A 22,149-nucleotide genomic window follows, 5' to 3' on the forward strand; every position below is an offset into this window, starting at 1 on the left:
ATAACAATAATAATTACATTTTTCCCAAAAATTGTATTATTTATGTGAGGCAATGCTCTGCATGCCTGCTATGTGATGTACTGCAGAGCCCTGTTGATGTTTAATTAATAAAATGCACTGTGATGTCATAACACAACAGTAACAATTGTATCAGCAATATTTTGGGACCTGATGACAATGGTTTGAAAATGTAACAATGATGCTTCTTCGTTATTCACGCTGGCACTGAAAATTCATAAATCTTTCTTGTTTTATTGTAATTTTTTTCAGGGTTCTCAGATTTTTATCAGCTGTAAAATTTTGATATGTTTGTTTGGAATCTGATTGTCTTCCAAATGGTAACAGTAACCTTGTGGCAAAGGACTTGGGTGGAGAATGGCTTGGATCATCAATTCCTTGAAGCCCAGGAGAGACAAAACAAAGATAACGCAGACAAAGCAAAACATGCGACCAGGTGGACGCTCACCAAAGGAGTAGTCAGCTCTGTAGCCTGCTTTGTTGAACCAGCTGTCCGTGTGGAACTGAAGCAGGAGAGCGTTTCCGGTGGACAGAATGGGTGGGATATGGACGTCCCAGCAGAACCGGCCCAGTTCTGGAGCGTTAGGTCTCCCACCGTCATTGATAATGAGATAGTCGTACAAGCAGGAGGAGGAATATTCCAGATCAAAGGTCGCGAAGTTCAGAAGTATCTGAAGAAGACACAGAGTCAAGTCAAACTTTCTTTATTAACAGGATCAGGCTGGGGATACAACCCGCCTTGAAAAATACTTTGCTCCATTGTACATCGCTATAGAATATGATGGCGCTATATAAAACAATAAATAATAATGTATCATCATCAAGGCATTCTATATCTATCCCACCCCCACCATCACTCAACCACATACTGACCACCCTTAGCCAAGCTGGTTGCCCTCAGTCACACTGATGAGAACACACTCACCCATACGCAAACACCCTCAGCCAAACATACCTCACTACACTCAGCAACGCATACCCACTCTCAGCCACACACTCACACTTCACTATTCTTATCTGCACACCACACTCAAGTGCACTCACCACTATCGGCCATGCACCACATTTAGCAACACACACTAAACTCGGCCAGGGACACTCCGCTCTCAGCCGCACATACATGTCACATACATGTCACATACACACCAAAACATGGATACAGGGGAGGTAACAGTAATTAAGACCAGTGTCCTCAGGTGTGACAGTGTTCACACTTTTAACTCGCTGTACTGGGAATATTTCCCATACACCCCGGTTGGCCAATTTGGCCCTGCTTATTACGCATTATAAAAAAATATTTTATTGATTTTTTCATTATTTTTTCAGGCTTTACTGATGTGTGATCAAAAGTAACAAAAGTAACAAAAATATCAAAAAATAGCCTTGTTACCCGAAATCCTTGAGGGGCCCATATGGTTGATACACAGTCCGCGAAATTAGGGTATAGATTGGGGTAATCGGGAGATGTGATTGTCCCATTGTCAGCCGTATACGTTCCCCCGCATGACACTGAAATAAACAAGCATTATTCTTATAAATCGGAAGTGTATACAGTAACATTTTTTAAAACATATTTACAGGATGTGCTCCATAGTTGCAATTGCTTGTAAAGTTTCTAGAAAAGTACATATTTACCACAAATTAATAAACTCTAACACATCCTGTAGCAGTGAACGAGCGATGGACTCTTACTTTACAGAGGGTGGTGGATAAGTGGAAAAGCCGCCCATCAGAAGTGGTAGAGGGTAATACAGTGAGGGGATTAAACATGCATGGGATAGACATACGGCTCCTGAATCTAAGACGAGACCAACGACTGATTAAGGTTTGAGTCTTTACAGCAGGAGAACCGGGCGACTAGACGGGGGCCGAATGGGGCTGATTTAATGTTTCAATGAGTTTACAGATATGTGCTGATTCGCTTAATATATCATTGCACGTTTTGGTTATTATTATTTGCGTGCACCACGTAATATTTTTATTTGAACGCGTAACACACCGGAACTGTAGGTAGCTTTGAAGTCGAATACTGGAAGAGTTTCTTCATAGGCAAATTCCACCAGAAGGCCATTAGTCGTCGCCACCAGCAGGGGGAGCTCTTGGTTGCCACAAACCCTGTCCAATAGCAGCGGGGCTTTTCGGCTTCGGCCATCGTACACGGTGATGTAATAAGAAGAGCAGCCAGCAGAGGGCGGAATATCAAATGTATCAAATTTCAACAGAACCTGGAGAAGATTAAACGGGTTTTTAACCTTAAAATGTAGTTTCTGTAACAAGAACGAAATCCATCAACTAGAAGTTTAAAAGACAAACCCACCGGCTACTTGGATGCATCTGGAATATGTGACAGACATATTTCTTTTAATATTTTACTTTATTAATTGTCTTAATATTGGACTAAAACTCTGTTTAAGGGAACATCTGTAGAGGTCATTCTTAAGTCTTAGAAGGATATCCGTATTTATCCATATTTAAAAGTTAAAACACATTTTTTTTTCAAATCGAAAACAAACACTCTAACATGTTTATTTTTAAAGATGAATATTTGTTCTTTTTTAAAAGTTTAAATATAACAGGAAACATGCACATAATAATAATAATAATGATAATAATAATAATAATAATAATAATAATAATATTTAAATCTGTCCAGAAACATATACACATATTACTGCACTTTAAGCTAATTAAGTAAAAATGAATTAAATGAGGAATTATTTGAAATCACCTTATTTTTTTCAATTGTTATAAGCCAGAGGCAGCTCGCGGTATCTGAATAGGCTTTTATGTATTTTTCGGAGTCTAGAGATCCACCCGTCCCTGTTAGCATGAAGCTGCACTGTTCTGAGAAAAAGGCAGAAGTTTTTTATAAGCCCGTACATGGGGTCAGATGAAATTAAGCCCCCCCCCAAAAAACCCAGCCTCAAGCGTCCTTCAGCTATCCCCCCCTCTGCAAGTACTGTAGCAGGGGATCTGTCTCCATCATCCCTCTATATGGTTCTGCAGAATATGACATCACTATATAATTTAATAAATCTTTGTCATCATCATGGTTCCTATGTGTGCAGCTGACATCAGACCTGGAATGGCCGTCTGGCACCCCTGGCAAGTGCTCCACGTGGCAGATTGGGTCAGTCGCGTGTTGACATCATAATCTGATACTTTGAATTGATACATTGTGATATCACCGGTATGCACAGTTATGTATTTGGGTCACTTACTGCATTCATAAAGCTTTTTGACTTTGAAAACATCTAGGGGGCTTAGTCCATATCTCTGTCCGATCTCTACGTCTTGGTCTGGTTTGGGTCTCAGCGTTGGCTGTGCGGACGTGTTGGAATAAGCATACCTGGAGAACAGAACAGAGACAGACCCAAAGGAAGAGAAATACATCAGTGGCAAGCTTCTTCATTCTCATCGACTCCGGTGCTAAAACACGCTTGGTATTGGGTTCTGGCTTGGGTATTGCTTTATGGGTTATCATATGGCCGAGAAGAATACAAAGCAGCAGTAGGGCTACTCAACCCTCCCATGGACCATCAGCTTGTGAAAGCCCTAAAGAACTAGAAAGCTTCAGTTAGAAAGGCAGACTTTGGTCTATGTCAAAGTTTTTTTCTGGACTAATCTTTATTATAATTGATATAGATTTATTTATTGGGCAAATGGGGAAATGGTCCGTGGTTTGCTAGACATCATCGCTCCATAATACCCACTCAAAAACATTTGCATTGGGAAGATTTTTTTTAATGTTAAATTTGCATAAAAAAATAATAATGTACCTTACAACTCGTTCCAAAAAATAAAACATTGAAAGAGGGATAGATTTGATTCTTACTTTCCGTAGTGCATCACTGAGGAGTAGTCATAAGGTAGATCCATGTTTCTTGTGTCGACTTTCTCAAAGTTGCCCCATTTATCTGTATTATGGGTCAAAATCAAACATTTTCAATTGAAATAAAAAAAACACCTTTTTTTTTCACGATATTTTGATATTATACACATAACAAGTGAATTCTATAAGATCAAATGTTTGCTTATTTAGACATTTCAGAACATTCTATCTTGAGGGTCCTTCTGATGATCTCGGTACCTTCATTGATGAATTCCCAAAGGACATCTATGTAGTTATCCCGGTCACTTCGGCTTTGTTCGTGGTAAAAGCCCAAAGCGTGTTGAATCTCATGCTGGATGATACCTCTTGCCATACACCCCGTTCTCAACAAGGATAGATATTGAGATCCCCCGACTTTTCCAACAGAAGACCAACACCTGAGATTTGACAACATGTGTGAAGTTATAATGTAAACACAAAAAACTCAACAATGAAGGGTCAGATTTACACATTTATGGACATCTTGAATGGTTTGAGAAGGAAAGGTCCAGGATATGAGAACTTCCCCGATCACATACTGGAGATACATTTGGTCAGTGGGACATGGACGCTAATCCAAGGCTTCTTTATAGGCGAGTTACCAGTTAAGCACCAGTTCTGGCTTGTCAGAAATAGAATATAATGAAGGTTACATTGTATCTCACCCACTTCCAGAGCCGATGTTAAGATAGTCTACTTCTATTGAACGTTCTACGAACTGGATGCAAGTCAGGGTGGAAAAGTCCTGCAGGACATGGATGATGAAGGCTTTATCACTGTCACCTTGAGGTGATGGGGTGAAAAAAGGACAATGACTTGGATTAAGCCGGTCCTCCTGTGATCTAATACCGTACTATGTAAAAATATTCATTAAAATGCTTTGTCTTTATGTTGGATTTGACCTGGAGTTAATGTCTTCTTCTGAATTATATGGAATGTTTATCTGATTTAAGACAAATTAACATATAAATTATATATATTGAAAGCTAAGTTAGTGAAGTTATAGACATTTGGGTCAAAAAGGTCCTTCAATGCCTCAGAATAAACCAATTCTCTTGTATATGAAACACCTGTAGGTTAAACAAAGCCTCATATCATTTTTGGGTAAGGTTCATCTTGACACATTTTTAGAAACTAGTCAATTATTTGTGGTTTTACCTGCAAATAAAACACCTTGTCCTGTAATACTAATAGTTTCGCCTGACTTTGCTATCTGTTGGCCACTTCTACTCAAGCTAGTGGCCGGGGACAGATAAGGGACACCTGTTGCTGCCTCCACACTCACTGTAATCAGACGATATGGTGTAGGGGACTTGGACGGTTCCATCAGAAGATTTTTTCCAGAGGCAGTCAGTACATTTCATGGCACTGAAACCGTTGTGTGCAGGCATGACTATGTCTCCATGATACAATTTCATTGTGCTATCTATCAAGAGAAAGAAAGAGGGAGAAGTCAGAGACCATTTAAGCCATTTCTTTAGTTCCTTGTATGCTTCAGGGTACTGTGTGCTGAGCAGTATTAAGAGCATTATAAGCCCTGTGTCTCCTGAAGACAACCGAGTTCCCTGTGTCTCCTGGAGAGAGCCGAGTTCCCTGTGTCTCCTGAAGACAACCGAGTTCCCTGAGTCTCCTAGAGAGAGCCGAGTGCCCTGTGTCTCCTGGAGAGAGCCGAGTTCCCTGTGTCTCCTGAAGACAACCGAGTTCCCTGAGTCTCCTAGAGAGAGCCGAGTGCCCTGTGTCTCCTGGAGAGAGCCGAGTTCCCTGTGTCTCCTGAAGACAACCGAGTTCCCTGAGTCTCCTAGAGAGAGCCGAGTGCCCTGTGTCTCCTGGAGAGAGCCGAGTTCCCTGTGTCTCCTGGAGAGAGCTGAGTGCCCTGTGTCTCCTGGAGAGAGCCGAGTGTCCTGTGTCTCCTGGAGAGAGCCGAGTGTCCTGTGTCTCCTGGAGAGAGCCGAGTTCTCTGTGTCTCCTGGAGAGAGCCGAGTTCTCTGTGTCTCCTGGCCACTGCTGGTCTCAGAAGATCGCCTTGTCTGTTTGATATGAAGCTTCATGAAACATGAACTACATGTACTGAGAAATGTTACCTTTATTGGTTTTGAGGATTTGGGAGAATACATCTTCTGTGTTGGGTTCTTCCTCATAAACTTCCTGAAGAGATGGGTCCGCGTGACCTTAAAAATATGGAGCATAAACAGATTTCTGTATACAGATTTACTGAGATACTGGTCTCTTACTCATAATCAGAACCAGGCAACAATCTAACCATTACCACTGGGGTAGTCCCTAGTATGCATTAGGGTGAACTACTCCACTCAGCTAATGAGCACTTGAGACCCCAATGCATTTGGACCCAAAATGGCAGAATGCTGCCCAGAATGACCATGGATCATGGAGACCTCAACAATCACTGCTCTGCGCAATCTGCTGGCGCTATATAAATACATGCTGTATAATGTAACAAAGACTTGGTTCATATTATAACGGATTTGGATACGTTTTCCTTGGAGACCGAGGAATCTGAATCAAATTATCGCAAAAAGTGTAAACCTATCCAGTTCCCATTAAGTGATCTCCACCAGATGCCTTGGAGAAGCTGCCTGGGATGGATGACCAAACACGGTGGACTTTGTTGTTGAACCCAGATGATCTACTCACCATAGTAAGAGTCCCTCTTTGCAAACTGCAAGAGAATAAGAATATAAGATTAGTTTAAAGGGGGATTGGAGATCCATATCCCTAATAATGAGTTTAAACTCAAAGACAACCCAGACTATTTAAATAAAAAATGTTAGAATCCTCAATGTTCTTCTGGTTGCCCGTCGTCTGCGTGAAGATAGAGATTCAATAATGAACTCAACTGAAAGAGGGGGCAAGAAAGTAACTTACCGGAAGGGGAGAAGTAACAGTAACGAGGCAGAACCACAGCAGGTTGTTAAATTGTATCATGGCAGCAAAATGACAACATGTCACCTTCTCACAGTTTCTCGATAACTGAACAAGAATCTACCGGCAGCAAATAAATATCGGTAACGAGGACAGGTGACCTCGGTGATAAGGACATTGGGAGACCTTCCCAAAAGCCTGCTGATTATTGCACTCCGCGCTAGACCCCGAGCCTGCGTCTTTCCAACTAAAAATGACTTGGATCTGTTCCCATTAAAGATATAAAAATTCAACAAAATTCTAAGAAAACCTAAAATCATTGACATTTTAAACCTAAACTGAAATTCTGAAAACACTTTCCACCTTAATGGAAACCTGCTTGACTTGTTTCCCCATAAAGTACAAAATTAATGAATTACTCCTGATTACTTCCTGATGAGATTTGTTTTTATTTTTAGTCTTTGTGTCTAATCCCAGACCTAAGGGGAATTTCCTAAAAAATAGTAATTAAAAAAAGTTACATTTTTTAATGATTTTCACCAAAAATCTATTTATTTATAAATACTGTTGTTTTGAATATATAGACCAATTTATAGGCAAAGATAATTATATTATTTAAATCGTTGAATCATTTCATACTTAATGAGCTTAATGTGATTAATACCCGTCCTCTAAACATAATTTATACCTTTTCTCTCCACCCAACACCAAATTAGCCTCGATTTATCTGGAGAAAATGTGTAATTGGGGGAATGGTCTGGATGAGGACCCTGGAGGTGAAATTGGTTTAGCAGGTGTAGCGGACAATGGCCCCTGCCTGGTAACGCAGCACCTGCCACTCTGTGTTTTAGTCTTAACATCCATGCAGATTAATCATATTAAGACCGTACATATGGTCCATCTCTAGCATCTTCCTCTGCTGTTGGTTTTACATCTCGATTAAATGAAAGCAGTCTAATTTTTTTTTTATTAATCTATGTTTTTACTTTACTGAGGGGTCGGTAGATAAGCGGAACAGCCTCCCAGCAGAGGTGGTAGACGGTAATACAGTGAGGGGATTTAAACATGCATGGGATAGACATACGGCTCCTGAATCTAAGACGAGACCAACAACTGATTAAGGTTCGAGTCTTTACAGCAGGAGAAACAGGCGAGTAGACGGGGGCTGAATGGGGGCTGATTCTATGCTTCTATACAGTATATTTATTAAACAATTTAAGATGCCCCCAAAGCAAATTTATAATAAAATAATTTTTTTGATTGATTGTTAGAAAGTATATATAAATATATATATATTTTTTTTAATAGTGAAGCTATTACTCCCCATATATGATGTCATTATCAGATACAATCATACCCCAAGCCATTGGCCACGAGCCACCTGGACCCTGAAATTATGAATCCTGGAAGGTCCAGGACTTCTCCAATCCAAGGGAAGTTTGAAGATATTATGAAGAAACCATTGAAAAACTTCTAAAAATGAAAAAAATACTTCTTTATTCAAGTTTCATGCCGACGTTTTAACCAAATGGTCTTCATCAGTGTCAAAAAATCCAAATATACAGACAGAGGGCGACACAAGTCAAGCCATACAATGCAAAGCAAATCATGGCCAGAATTATTTATTATATTTATTTATCGTTTGTGTATGAATAAGAAAAAAAAATGAATACAATTAACGGGAGCAACGGCCCAGCTGATTGGCTGAGGCGCTCGCGGACATACTCAGTATCTATCTACAGCTCCGCAGCCTGCAGAAAAGCCTCATTTTCCAAAAATTCTAAAGGGAAATTGAATAATTTGAATAGTTTATGGAATATTTTAGTGTCTCTCTGGTGATTTGTTAATTACATACAAATAATAAAAATAAATATATTTTTCAATTTTTTTTTTTTAAAAAACAGGCATTAAAAATACATTAAAATAATAATAATAATGATGTCATGTAACCTACAGCAACCGTTTGCAGTGGGTAATATTACACTAAATAAATAATAAGTAAATAATAAGTAGATAAATTTGTAAACATTTAAAGGTAATTGCACACAATATTGTTTATTATTATTATTATTATTATTATTATGATATCGCCATTTTATAAGTTTATACAACGGTGTTTTTTATTTATATTTTTAAAATCATCACCTTATAACTAATTTTAAAATCAATAAATCATTTTATAAAATATCATTTTTATTGACTATTTGATTGAAACATTTGGTTTTTGAATATTTTCCCTGTTTTGTGCTATTACAAGAAAAAGTTTACAAAAGCAGCTCCTGTAATATTCACAGTTTTAAAATCCACTGTATTTACCCCGTTAACGCGTTCCACACCTGTAAGGATGTTAAGAGGCAGAACCTGTCATTTGCCCCAAGGGATATCAAATTGCATATTATTTTAGTTTTTTTTCAATTTTAATTAAAAAAAAAGTTTGAAAGGATTAATTAGTTCCAGGGAGGGAACTTTGTGGTTCTCCCACGTACAAAATCATATATAAAGACCAGAGTTTGGGAAATTATCGCAACTGGACAACTGGACGAGGGACCGAGACACCAAAATGGGACAATGGAGGGTTCTGGTTCTTCTTCTCTGTTCTTTCATACCAGCCTGGAGTAAACCATTACAGGTGAAAATAACACATTTTTTATATGAATTTTAAGTGTTTTTTTATCATATCCGCCATCACTCTCAGCTCACCTTCAAACTCTCGACATCCTAGAGTCTTCCCCAATCAGCCTTTGGATTCTCTCTAGAATATCTCTGTCTTTCTGGAGTTGGGGTCTCCAGCTCTCAAGGAGAGGTCTGACCGCAGATTATTACCCCCCCCCAATCTCTTTCTGCCCCTAATGCCTCTCCAAATATGGCTTAAAACCCTACTTTTTTCTTCCAGCTCTTCAGAAACCAGAATGAGTTGCCCCCATGGTCCATTTCTTCTGAGAATGTTGTGAAAAATATTTTTTTCATTATTTTTACATCCACAGAATATTTTTTTTATATATCTGCATGATGTCATAATGCATTAATTATAATTTATTCTTCAAAAAAACCAAAACCTTTTCTTTTTTTTTTCAGGTACGGAATCCACTCATCTTAAAACTGAAAGGTGAGTCAAAAGGGGACTGTAATTTATTGAAAAATAATAATGTAATATTTATCTTTGTGGGGAGACAGAAAAAGCTACAATGTTACCCTTCAAAAAAAAAATATTGTTTCTGTTACTTGGATGCTTTAACTTTCTAGAAAAAAATCAATATCTGCAGTTTTGCATAAAATTTATTTTATTATCGTCGTTGGCCTTTAATATAATGTGTCTACTAAATCCTCCAGTTTAATGATTATTTCTAGCAGATCTTTATTAATTATTATTATTATTATAATAATTATTATTATTATCATTATAATTATTATAATTATTATTATTATTTATTGTTTTATATAGCTCCATCATATTCCGTAGCGCTGTACAATGGGTTGACAGGACATAACAAGTCGTATACAACATAACAAATTGAATTATAGAAACAACAGGCCCTGCTCTAAGAGAAAGAGGATATTTTAATCCGATATGTCACTCGCATACATTGTTATTATTGGACCAGGTTCCTCTTTTCACTGAATGGTGGACGCCACATAAACTCATTCATTTCAATATGTTATTCTGGAGCAAGCCGAGTGTTACAAATTCTTTGAATTATGCTAAGGAATTTACTGAGAGGGTAGTAGATAACTGGAACAGCCTCCCAGCATAAGCGGTAGGGGATTTAAAAATGCATGGGATACATCTTCTGAGTACGGTGAGCCGTATAGGTCCGATCTGCCGGCACAGTCTATGTGAATCTGTGGCCACCATGGCTATAGGTTTGCCCCGTTATTTTTAGCCTCAGTTCCACTGTGTCACATCGCTTTAATACCTAGAAAGAGGAGGAATGTCTCTTCTCCGCATCCACTTATCGCTCCAATGAATGTAATAGGTAGTTACAGGGCTGTAATTACACCCGGCGTCTGATTGTAACATCTTTATAATAATAAGATAACTGATAAATAATTTAGTTTTTTTTCATTCTCACCAAAGCTGTATCTGCCACAGGAGATTCTTACAAGGAGGACGTGTTCAGTTCCATTGAAAAAATGAATAAAGGTAATGATTGCAAACGTCCTTCATATTCCAGATGATATCTGATTTCATTATACCTTAGAATCCTAACTGGTGTTTTTGTCACTGCTTCACAACAGCTGATAGCCCTGCTTGAACACAGGTGGATTCACTTTCTGATGAGCCATAGTTTTCTTAATGACCAATTTTCGAACCGTTTGGTTCATTATTAGTAAATCGCTATAAAAAGAGGGGAAATGCTGCTAAAAAAAGACGTCATCCAAGGACGTTGTGGGAGGACGGGGCGGGGAGGTGAGATGCGACACCCGGCTTCTAAAAAACCCGCCATGTGTTCTCTACTTTATTTAATCCACATTAATTCAGCAATCTGTTGGCTTCCCAAGCAGTAAATGTTAGTTTTTCCCTCATATTGGGAATTTTTAACCATTTATCCCCTTAATTCCAACTCAGAAGATATTTTTGTGGATATTTCACCCAATTGTTACCAAACCTATGAGAATTAATATAATTTCCATAAATACCTTGGCGATGTAGAGGGAGAGGAAATGTAATTGGAGGATACATTAGGAGCACGGAGCAGCCAATGGGAGACATCGAGGGCAAGGTTTCTATCTCCTATTGGCTTGTACGGTTGGACAATTCCAAATATTTGTAGCCTTTGTTACCAATCATTTAGTGCCCAAATTAACCCTATAATGGGAGAAAGAAAAAAATGTATATGTTGAGGGCAGTGAGAATGCTTCCCTTTTTTTGTTACTCTTTAGCTAAGTTTTGATTGGTTGAGCATTGCCCACAAGAGCTTCCCAGTGGCCGCCATGAGTACCTTAGAGTATTATTCTTCTTTGCAGCCCATCGATGGGTCACGTTGCATTAGGAGCCTCTATTGATCGTTGAATCATCTCTTCTTGTTGATGCAGAAAGCGCCAGGCTGATGTATAACGGGGACATCGCCATAAATGCAGGACGCAGCGCCATGCAATGTGCCGGCGGAACCTGCTTCTGGCCAAAGTCCGCAAATGGACTCGTTAATATCCCATACACCCTGTCTTCAGCATACGGTGAGCGGAACCTGAGAACATCATTAACATCAACTTCTGAACAAAATGCTTTGTATTCAGAACAAAAGACAAACAGAACGGGTCTTTTATCATAATCAGGAATTACTCCGGAGGAGGGTGTTCTTAAATGGAATTTTTACGTAACTAATGATTTGTCTCTTGTTTCCAGCCCCAGAAAACAGATCATTGATAACTAACGCCATGACGGAGTTTGCTTCTCTGACCTGCATCCGTTTTGTGCCGAGGACCAACGAGGTCGATTATCTCAACATCATCTCTGAGAGCGGGTAAGTAGGGACGTCACCGATAAGATGGGTGGTCTAAGGATGTTTCCATGGATTTTATTTAATGGCACCATGTTTATTTGGATTCTGTAGGTGCTGGTCATCTATGGGTCGGTTAGGAAGGGCTCAAGACTTGTCTCTGGATAGAAGTGGCTGTATAGTTCATGGAGTCATCCAGCACGAGCTGAACCATGCCCTCGGCTTCGAACACGAGCACAGTAGGAGTGACCGGGACTCTTACATCAAGGTCATGTGGAACAATATCATTCCGGGTGAGAACCACCATTCTCAATGGCGTCGTAGAGATGATAACCCGGTGCCATGAGCATTTCAGGGTTGAGTTGGCTGTCCCAAAGTTTCCCCACTATTACAGGTTGGAGAATTGGGCAAACAACCTCAATTTCTCCTAATATTTAATCATCGAAAGAGTTACCCTACAAAAATTGATGTTGTCAATTGGGCACCCAGGACGGTTGGCCAACTCTGCCGGTTTTCTGTGATTTTACCCAATTGATTAATTACCCAAGCAAATTCCAGCCCTTTTCTTAAAATTGTAGTATTGGCCATTTTGATTAATTGATGAATTTAAGTGGGAGAATTTGATGAATGGATTATGACGAATTTAAGACAAACAAGACTTCTCCTCTTCTACAGAATATAAGGACGCTTTCAACAAGATTGACACCAACAACCTTGGCTTGGAGTATGACTACTCCTCAGTGATGCATTACGGGAAGTAAGTATCCTCAATCTCATCTTCAGAGGTTTGAAACGAGACGCTGTAGTGTTTTTAGGATGACGCGCCGTTCTTAAACATAATACTTTATATAAACCAGGAATAAGCTCCTCGCTTCATCTCTTCCACCCCACGCAGGTATACGTTCAGCAGGAACTATCTCCTGCCCTCCATCGAGCCGATACTCAACAAGTTTACTCCGATCGGGCAGAGATTTGGACTAAGTAACCTGGATGTCGCAAAAATTAACAGGCTGTACGGCTGCAGTAAGTATTTTAGTAAGAACGTGCGATGAATGAGGTTAGATCTAGATCACAGCGGGTCAACCTGTCTCTCGGGTAATTGCAAGCCCCATGATCTAGTCTGGATGAGCGGCAGAGGATCATCGGCGCTGTTGTCTATGCCAGTGCTGCCATATATGGTGCCAAGCATCACATGTTCTGCCTCTTCTGAGGTCTGCCCTTAAGCAAGATGGCTGCCTCCAATAATTATAGGAGGGCTGCTTACATTCTTGTAGGATAAACTACAAATGTCAAGATTATTACAGAAAGACTTCCCGTCTCTATGGCCAGAAACATATTTCTCTTCTCTTTTTCCCCAGATATCTGCAGCTCAGTGTTATCAGATATCGGAGGTACTTTTTTCTCTGCCTCCTACCCGTCAAGCTACCCCAACAACAACAACTGCACCTGGTTAATCCGTGTTCCATCCGACAAGGTACAAGTCAACATCTTGTACTTCAAATTCAAAGATATAAAGAATCTGAATGCAGATCGGAACCTTTCAGCCCATTTGTTTCTGTTATAAAGACTCGAGCCTTGACGAGTCCATGGTCTTGCCTTATATTTAAGATAATCTCATGCCAATCCCTTACGCTAGTAACTTCTACCACATCTGCTGGGAGGAGGTTCCGCTTATTCACCATCCTCTCACAAGGGCATCTCCTGACAATGTCAAGAGTGCTACTTGGTAGCATCCATTTACACATCTGGGTCGTTGTTTCTCTTACGCTTTCAGTGGTTTACATATACTCAGTGAGTATCACTCACCACATCTGCTCACCTTTCCAGGTAGCCTTGCAGTTCAGTGCATTCGATATCCAGACCTCCAAAGACTGCACGTCGGATTATATCAGGGTGTTTGATGGAAGCAGCAGGACGTCTCCTCTGTTGCTGGACCAGTCCTGCGGAACGGGGCAGATGCCATACTTAGTGTCTTCTAGGAACACGTTGCTGGTGGAGTTCATCACCGATAAATCCGTTACTGCGACTGGCTTCAGAGCATCGTATAGCACAGGTATGGGGAAGATTCCTTCAACCTGTCCCCTTCCATCTATCCATAAATCATTATCATCAATCACATGGAGGGTATATTCAACAATGTCTTCTTTGGCTAAGGTTGACCCAGGCTGGCCTTGGACGTTGACCTCACTATTATTCTTTTGGCACCTTCTGGTCCGTCTCCAGAGCTGCTTGGGACAAAGTGGTCCTTCTGGAGTCCAAATGGGTCAAAAAATTCCCTGAATTTGGATCTCTAGCTCTTCGACTAGTCTACCCAACGGTGTCCACCAAGTAGCCTCTGCCGATACCATTAGGGTGACCACACTCGTGGTTAACACCAACACCAGTGAAAAAAGACCATAACAGAATTAAGTCGAATCCACTGATTTAGCCGAGTCTCAAGGAAGAGGGCGGAAATGTCTTTGGGAATTTATTTTTTGTTATAAAGCAAGCAAACAAAATGCCTTTCTAATGTACTGATTCTATCTGTGCAAATACATAAAGCGCCATCATATTTACAAACGGAGGCAGAACAATGATCAATATATTATTATTTTGGGTTGCCGTTGAACGATACAATCTGTTGCGGTTTTTTTTAACAACGTTCCTTATGCTGCTATCTCTGAACAGTTACCTGTGGAGGCACATTCACTGCACCCAAAGGAGAAGTGTCTAGTCCTGGATATGATCAGATGAAGCTCTATCCTCCGTACACTGACTGCACATGGACTATTGTAGCCCCAGCGGGATATCAGGTAAGGAATAGGGGTGTCAATTCCCCAAACCGAAATCCCAACCAGATTCAAAAGTCTCCTCTGAAACCCTAAACTCTGTTTAGATTCTGTCTACAAAGCTTGGGTGAAGATCTTGACCCTATCTTGACCATTGCCTAGAGGAAACAATAGAGGACACAACTCGATGGAGCAAAAAATATTGGGAGCCATCTAGACAATGTTTAAAGAAGGATGTTACAGAGATGGCGTGTCCACCATGCCTCTGACTCGGATGACCGACCATTAAACATGCACTAACGGAGTCAATGTGGTTCCAGGTGCGTTTGGCGTTTGTCACCTTCAGCCTGGAGGACAGCGATTCGTGTGCTTATGATTCTCTGGAGATTAGAGACGGGATGCTACCCACATCTCCTCTACTCCGGACTCACTGTGGTACAGTAAAGATCCCAACTGTTACCTCAACCCGGAACGCACTGGTTCTCAAGATGAGCAGCGATAACTCCGAGGAGTCAACCGGCTTCCTGGCAAACTATGCTTTTGGTAAGACTTATTTCTCAGGGTGGGAGGCCATGAATTCCATCCTACTCATTACAAGGAAGGCATTCCTCTGTTCCCACCTCTTGCCCCAGGCTCCTTGGTGTCTACATCTTGGGCAGAGCTCTTCTTCCTCATGATGATTTGGTAATCTGCTCTTACCAGCTCTGTCTCTTTTCACAGTTCCAGCTGTCTAAATGATGGAAGACAAACCAACCGAGCATCCATTTACTATGTGCACAAAGTCACCAAGACAATCCAGAAGATAGATGTTTACCGAAACATGAAGGAAATGAAAGTGATTCATGTTTACACTCAGACACATGTGGAATCTCGCTGATATCAGAACTATTTTCCAGAAACAAGAAAGAAAAAAAAAGAAAGAAGAAAAAAAAAAGAAAGAAAGAAAGAAAGAAAGAAAGAAGGAAAGAAAGGACCCACCTTTGTCTGCAGTAAAATCATGAGCAATATACATTGTTGTTGGGTTTGTGCCGTATTGTGCTTCCCCTACAGATGTTTTGCAAGCTTCCCAATTACATTTTGTGATTTTCTTTAATAAAATTCACATTCTTTGTTTTACTTATTTCTGCATGTCTTGTGTTCGCACATACTTTAAATATAAATGTCGGATACAGTTTGCAAATAATTCACACGGAACCAAAACCTTACTTTCTGAGCGGAGGGAAACAATGTATCAATCTATTCCACTCTCTTTTGATTTGGTGTTCCAAACCCCAGATGACCTTAAACTGATTAATGATATCTCATTCGATAGTTAGATAGTGAATGATTGGTTATTGAACTCAAATCCATGATTGATAAATTGTGCTGTTTTATTAAAGTAAACCCAAGTGCAGCAGAACCCAACACCATTGTGCTTGATTTCCCTCTTTCTACCACCTCTCATGGTGAACAATACCACCTATTTACTACCTTTTTGTTTCTCATTAAATTGTACTCTTGACAATGGCACATTCTAGCCGTTCTGTGAACATCACTTCTTTCTTGTACCTTCATTTTACTGAATGTTATTCTTTAAACTTAATGACGAGGCTTGGAAAATAACCAGCCAGAGTTATCCAAGGAACCTCTAAACCCATCTACCGGCTTTGCAAGGTGAAACATGTTAAACCAAGAGCGGCCACACGGTGGCGCTGTCCAAATAAAAACCAAATGTAGATAAATATTGGCTAAAGCTATTCTGGGCTGTGATGGGTTAACCAACTAGGCAAATACCTAGTGGCTTATTTGCTCAAGGGATCAACAAGGCTAGAGTAACCTGACAATATCTCCAAATATTTCCTATTCGTGATATCTGAGTATCACACCTGCTGCCTTTTTCTCACTGAAATCTCTGCTTGAATAGAGGTGACTCCACTCCTCACAATTTCTCCTGACAAGTCATGGTTTTCAAGACAATATAATCATTGCACCAACTATTCTAAAAATGCTCATTTTTTTGGCTGTGGAACCAGTTTGGTTAATTGCAGCAGGATTTTTACACTTTTGACTCCTTTGATTGATGCTGAGTGTGCAGACCTTGAGGGGATGCAAGGATCTGGAAGCTCCTGCTTGTTGCTTCAGCTTATGCCGTTGAAATGACGTCTTCAGGGTTAAGACCACCCTCTTCCCTGGAGATCTCACTCTCATAATTCAGTGAAAGCAGGAATCACACCATCCACAGCTCATTGCCTGAGCTGCACTTGAGGAATCAGGACCTCACACCCCACACAGCAGCAGAAGACATGGATTGAGACCTCTGGCTGAAGACTCAAGGACAAAAGGGGCACCAGGGGCACCAGGGGCAGGAGACTGTGGGATGCGAAGTTCAAATTGTATGTGACACCTAGCTGGTCCCAAGATGATCTCAGCCCCGTTAATAGCAATGGGGGCAACCCTGGGGGTAGCTGCTGCCTTTTTTGCCTTCTGTGGCAGCATATGTGTGTGCAACTGCTATAAGAAGAAGAAGAAGATGTCCTCAGACAGTGAAGGTGGCACCCCAGTGACCATGGCAAGTGTTCTTCAACAAGGGCATCCGGTATGTATCTTTGTACACCCACCCTCTATCTTGGGGCAAATTCTCTAATGGGGTCTCCAGTTCTAAAGCTTTGGTCAGAGTTCCATGAAACCCCTGGGAGGGCTGCTGGGGGTGAATTGAGGTTAAAGGGTTTATTGTTAGAAATGCTCCGCTGGTGATGAATGGGTTAATTAGTCCATGTAGCGAATTCTAGATTGTTACGTTGTAACTCATGTGCATCCTCTCTGCATTCGGAAACCTTCAATTCTATTATTTTAACCGATTTTTATTTTTTTCTCTAACCCTTTTGGTGCCACAACTTCATGCATATGATTTACCCCCCCCCCGCCTCCCTTGTACACACCCAGCTTACCTACTCCAGCTTTGAAATTGAATAGACCCCAGCTGCTGCAGGACCTCTTTGGGTCACATCTCATAATCACATGTGTCTGTGTGTATGGATGGGGTAAAAGGGGGATTTAACCACTTCGCTGCCCCAGCCGCCCCTACACACACATCTGTTCTGGTATTACATCTCATATAGTGGAACATAATTTCACCCCAACACATGCTCTACTGATTAATGTCTATATATTTAGAATGTGATGTCATCAAAGTCCCTGTTGGTGCAATGGTCAGGCGTCCCAATACTTTTGTCTATATAGTGTTCATGGCATTCTATTCGCGTATAGTTGAAGCTGATGAGGATAGGAAGAATTCACCACGAAAAAGTTATTCCCAAATTCTAATCCCAAACTGAGTCTTGTTGAAGTTGGTGAACCTGCTATTTTGTGTTCCTGGGGAGAGGGGCTCATCCTCCAAAAACAAACTTTCCTGGTCACCTGATTTTGTTGATAAGCTCCTCGCTTGCTCATGGATGTCCCACCAAGGTTTGATCATCTCGATGAGCTGCGGGAAAGACACTCAAAGTCAACTTAAACCAACTCCCTGACCCTGCGAGAAAATGTAACCTGTCTGGAGGTGCTTGGTGAGAGCACCTGAGCTGAACTAGTTAGAAAAAGAGACAAAGAAGTAGAGTCTTTTTCCTTGGAGTCAACTGGAAAATCCAGTTCTACAGAAGAGCAGAGGACCTTTATTCTAGTCTTGGTCAAGAAACTTAAGCTATGCACCATTATGCATAAAAATCTAAATCAATGAAAAAAAATCATTAAAAATACAATTATCACTTTTTCACCAATACACAGGACTGTGCAAAGCTTCAGATCCAATATTAATCTTTAAAACATTCAAATCCGATCTATTATGTCAATTAAATAAGTTTAAGCTGCAGAAAATTGATTAATGTTCTGATTCGATTTGTTTGATTAGATTGAGGTTCAATTCGATCGAAAAGTTTCAATTCTCAGGTCCTTCCGAATATAAACTTCTATTTTCTGTGTCGTGGGGATGTTTTCTTGGACTAGAAGAACTGGTTTTAGTGTTTGTTGAGAATCATGCGCTACTGGCAGTGTACAAACAATTAAATACCAACAACAAAAATAAATATATAATAATATTGGTCACGGTTGGCATGTATTTATATCTCATAAAATAATTTATTAATAATATACAGGTAATAATTTAATTTTTATTTTTTTATCCATCTAACCATAATTATTCTCAGAATGTATGATAAAAGGATCAGAAGGATGTTATACGTTATTTAAACAAATTAATGGAATGTAACGCGTAAAAGTTACAATAGTCTATACCAGGCGATGTGTTACAAAGTTTTAACTCTCAATACATTTCTTTATCGGCCCCCATCCGGCCCCCGTCTAGTCGCCCGTTTCTCCTGCTGTAAAGACTCAAACCTTAATCGGTTGTTGGTCTCGTCTTAGATTCAGGAGCCTTAAGTCTATCCCATGCATGTTTAATGTATTACCCTCTACCACTTCTGCTGGAGGGCTGTTCCACTTATCTACCACTCTCTCAGCAAAGCAAAACTTCCTTACATTCCATCCAAAACTGCAGAGAATCTTTTCTCGGGAGCCTGATGTTTAACTTTCTTATAGAACCTTATAAAACTTTGTATTTCTAGGCTGATCTGAGGGCCAGGAGAAAGCTGCCTTCCCTTTATTGTTGGAAAAAAACGAAGAAAAGGAGACAATGTATTTTTCCTAATTCCGTATGTTTTAGAATTTCACCCGATGGTAATTATTAGCGTTATTTTAACAAAATAAACAATTATTTTTCGGTCCAGGATTTGGAGGTCTCTGTTAGCACTTTATAGATGCCGTCACACGCATTATTATCCCTGGTGGATGTCCACTTTGGCGTGCGTTCCGTCTCGGCCAATGGGAGTCCAGATTTACAGAAGCTTAATGTTAATGGCTCGCACGCAGCAGGTCCTTAAAATTGACTATTGAGACCGAGCGGTTGCCAAGCAACAGACTGCGAGCAGACGTATGCGGGTCGAAGTGTTCACTTGATGGAAAAGCCTCTCTAGATCGCAATGTGCCGATTGATGTTCAGATGTCTTTTTAACTATTTACTAGCCATGGACGGAATAGTATATGTGTAATATGCAATTACACATTCATGCTCACACACCTACACATTCATTCTCACACACACAATTACACATTCAAGCACACACACAAAATTACACATCCATGCTCACATACACGGGGTCAGATGACATATTGTGACCCCGATACGTTCCTGTCTCCCTGTGCCAGTACAAAATAGTTTAGAAAGGGCCCTTCCAACCTGGACTGGTACAAGGAGTCCGGAACAAGGTGTCGCGCCGGGCCTCTTAGAGGCATGGGCCCAATCGCAGCTGTGACCTCTGCGACCCCTGTAGTTACACCACTGATGGCTGCATTTGAGCTGAGGGTTTTGTTGTAGCTGTTTGATAAACGTCGTTCATATTTACAATCTATCTCTGAACTTCGAGTTATTGAGATTTCACAAGACTTCTCACCTCTCATTAACCTATAAAAAGCACACCATTCCGGTCCGCTGCGTGATGACACTCGAAAATCAAGTTTTTAGCCAAAGGCTTTTTTTCTGACTCTTTTACTGTGTTTCTTCTCTCTTTTAGATGAGTGTTTATAAGTGCACGGAGCCCGTTCATCCTCAGGCAAAACTTAATTTCCCTCATATCTACGGATCCAGGCAGACATCGCCGGAGATCGTTAATGATAAAGATTACGCTTTGAAGAGGAGAGAGAACGACGAGAAGGCAAAGGATGGATCTCCTGAGAACAGGAGTGTGGAGACCATCTCTGGAGTGTCAGGTATGAAATCTCCCAGCATACATTACAGGGACACGAAGGTTAATGACATCGAGTCCTTCTAATTTCTTTTAAAGGGACCCTCCAGCCATCATATGCAATCGTGGGGGGTCTAACAAGACACCCTGTGCGCTCTCTCGATTCAGAGGAAATTCAAAGGGGTTTCTGTATTGGGAAATTAAATTGTTGTTTTTTTCGGACTCTCTCTCACTCTCTGCCTTATTGTTCATTTCTAAACCATCTAAAAATATTAGGAACAGAACCGGCCTATATGCTGAAGGCAATTTCATTATTTTAGATATAAAGGGATAAAACGGGGCGATTCCTTCATCGGTTCCTCAGGCAATACGCCCAACCTGGGGTTGATTTCTTTTTTTGTTTGTTTTGTATGTTTGTTTTCATTTGCGTATCCTGATCGCTTTATGAATCTTAAGATGTTTTCAAAGAGGCAGATACAATATTATTTACTGGTAGCACAAGGAGAGAGGTGGCTCTCCGGTCAGACTTCATCTAGAGGTTTCTGGAGACCCCATCTCCAGAAGGACTAAAACTGTGGAAATATCAGAAAAGATGAAGGGATCTCAATGTGTTGAAACTGAGTATGAAAGTAGGGGTATATTTTAATGAAGGAGAAATAACAGGACAAGATGCCATAGTCCCAGGGTGTCCAACCTGTGGCTCTCCAACTGCTGCAGGACTACATCTCCTATAAGAGGCTGGCTGAGGAGTATGGGAGATGTAGTCCTGCAGCAGCTGGATCAGAAATCCAGTGCAGACGGGGTTAATGTTTTAAATGACTTTTGTAGCTGGAAACTGCTGATTTTTAATGGAATCTCTTCATAGGCGTACAGAGGCCCTTTATCACTCCCATCACTCCTGTGTTCCAGTGGCCCTTTATCACTCCCATCACTCCTGTGTTCCAATGGCCCCTTATCACTTCCATCACTCCTGTGTTCCAGTGGCCCTCTATCACTCCCATCACTCCTGTGTTCCATTGGCCCCTTATCACTCCCATCACTCCTGGGTTCCAATGGCCCTTTATCACTCCCATCACTCCTGGGTTCCAATGGCCCTTTATCACTACCATCACTCCTGGGTTCCAGTGGCCCTCTATCACTCCCATCACTCCTGTGTTCCAATGGCCCTTTATCACTCCCATCACTCCTGGGTTCCAATGGCCCTTTATCACTCCCATCACTCCTGTGTTCCAATGGCCCTTTATCACTCCCATCACTCCTGGGTTCCAATGGCCCTTTATCACTCCCATCACTCCTGTGTTCCAATGGCCCTTTATCACTCCCATCACTCCTGGGTTCCAATGGCCCTTTATCACTCCCATCACTCCTGGGTTCCAGTGGCCCTTTATCACTCCCATCACTCC

The 22,149-nt window shown here is 40.8% G+C and overlaps 2 protein-coding genes across 2 annotated transcripts; one reads left to right on the forward strand and one right to left on the reverse strand.

Moving 5' to 3' along the window:
• Positions 1 to 275: 275 nt before the first annotated feature.
• Positions 276 to 6,832, reverse strand: LOC149275723 (astacin-like metalloendopeptidase). Its single transcript, XM_089504417.1, has 12 exons — positions 6,773 to 6,832; positions 6,542 to 6,566; positions 5,971 to 6,057; positions 5,175 to 5,315; positions 4,555 to 4,672; positions 4,109 to 4,287; positions 3,854 to 3,935; positions 3,240 to 3,367; positions 2,747 to 2,862; positions 2,018 to 2,243; positions 1,409 to 1,527; positions 276 to 689 (listed from the first exon to the last, which is right to left on the reverse strand). Exons 1-12 carry the CDS (start codon positions 6,830 to 6,832, stop codon positions 276 to 278), a joined length of 1,695 nt encoding a protein of 564 aa, XP_089360543.1.
• A 689-nt stretch (positions 6,833 to 7,521) lies between these two features.
• Positions 7,522 to 20,833, forward strand: LOC149275724 (embryonic protein UVS.2-like). Its single transcript, XM_089504418.1, has 14 exons — positions 7,522 to 7,545; positions 9,845 to 9,875; positions 10,845 to 10,910; positions 11,804 to 11,944; positions 12,114 to 12,231; positions 12,322 to 12,500; positions 12,883 to 12,964; positions 13,103 to 13,230; positions 13,566 to 13,681; positions 14,035 to 14,260; positions 14,875 to 14,999; positions 15,296 to 15,537; positions 15,696 to 15,810; positions 20,576 to 20,833. The coding sequence occupies exons 1-14, from the start codon at positions 7,522 to 7,524 to the stop codon at positions 20,831 to 20,833; spliced, it is 1,851 nt and encodes a 616-aa protein (XP_089360544.1).
• The last annotated feature ends 1,316 nt before the right edge of the window (positions 20,834 to 22,149 follow it).

The sequence above is a fragment of the Sceloporus occidentalis genome, unplaced genomic scaffold, assembly GCF_023333645.1.
Source record: "Sceloporus occidentalis isolate IW3139 unplaced genomic scaffold, rSceOcc1.0.p SCAF_270, whole genome shotgun sequence".
Classification (NCBI taxonomy): Eukaryota; Metazoa; Chordata; class Lepidosauria; order Squamata; family Phrynosomatidae; genus Sceloporus; species Sceloporus occidentalis.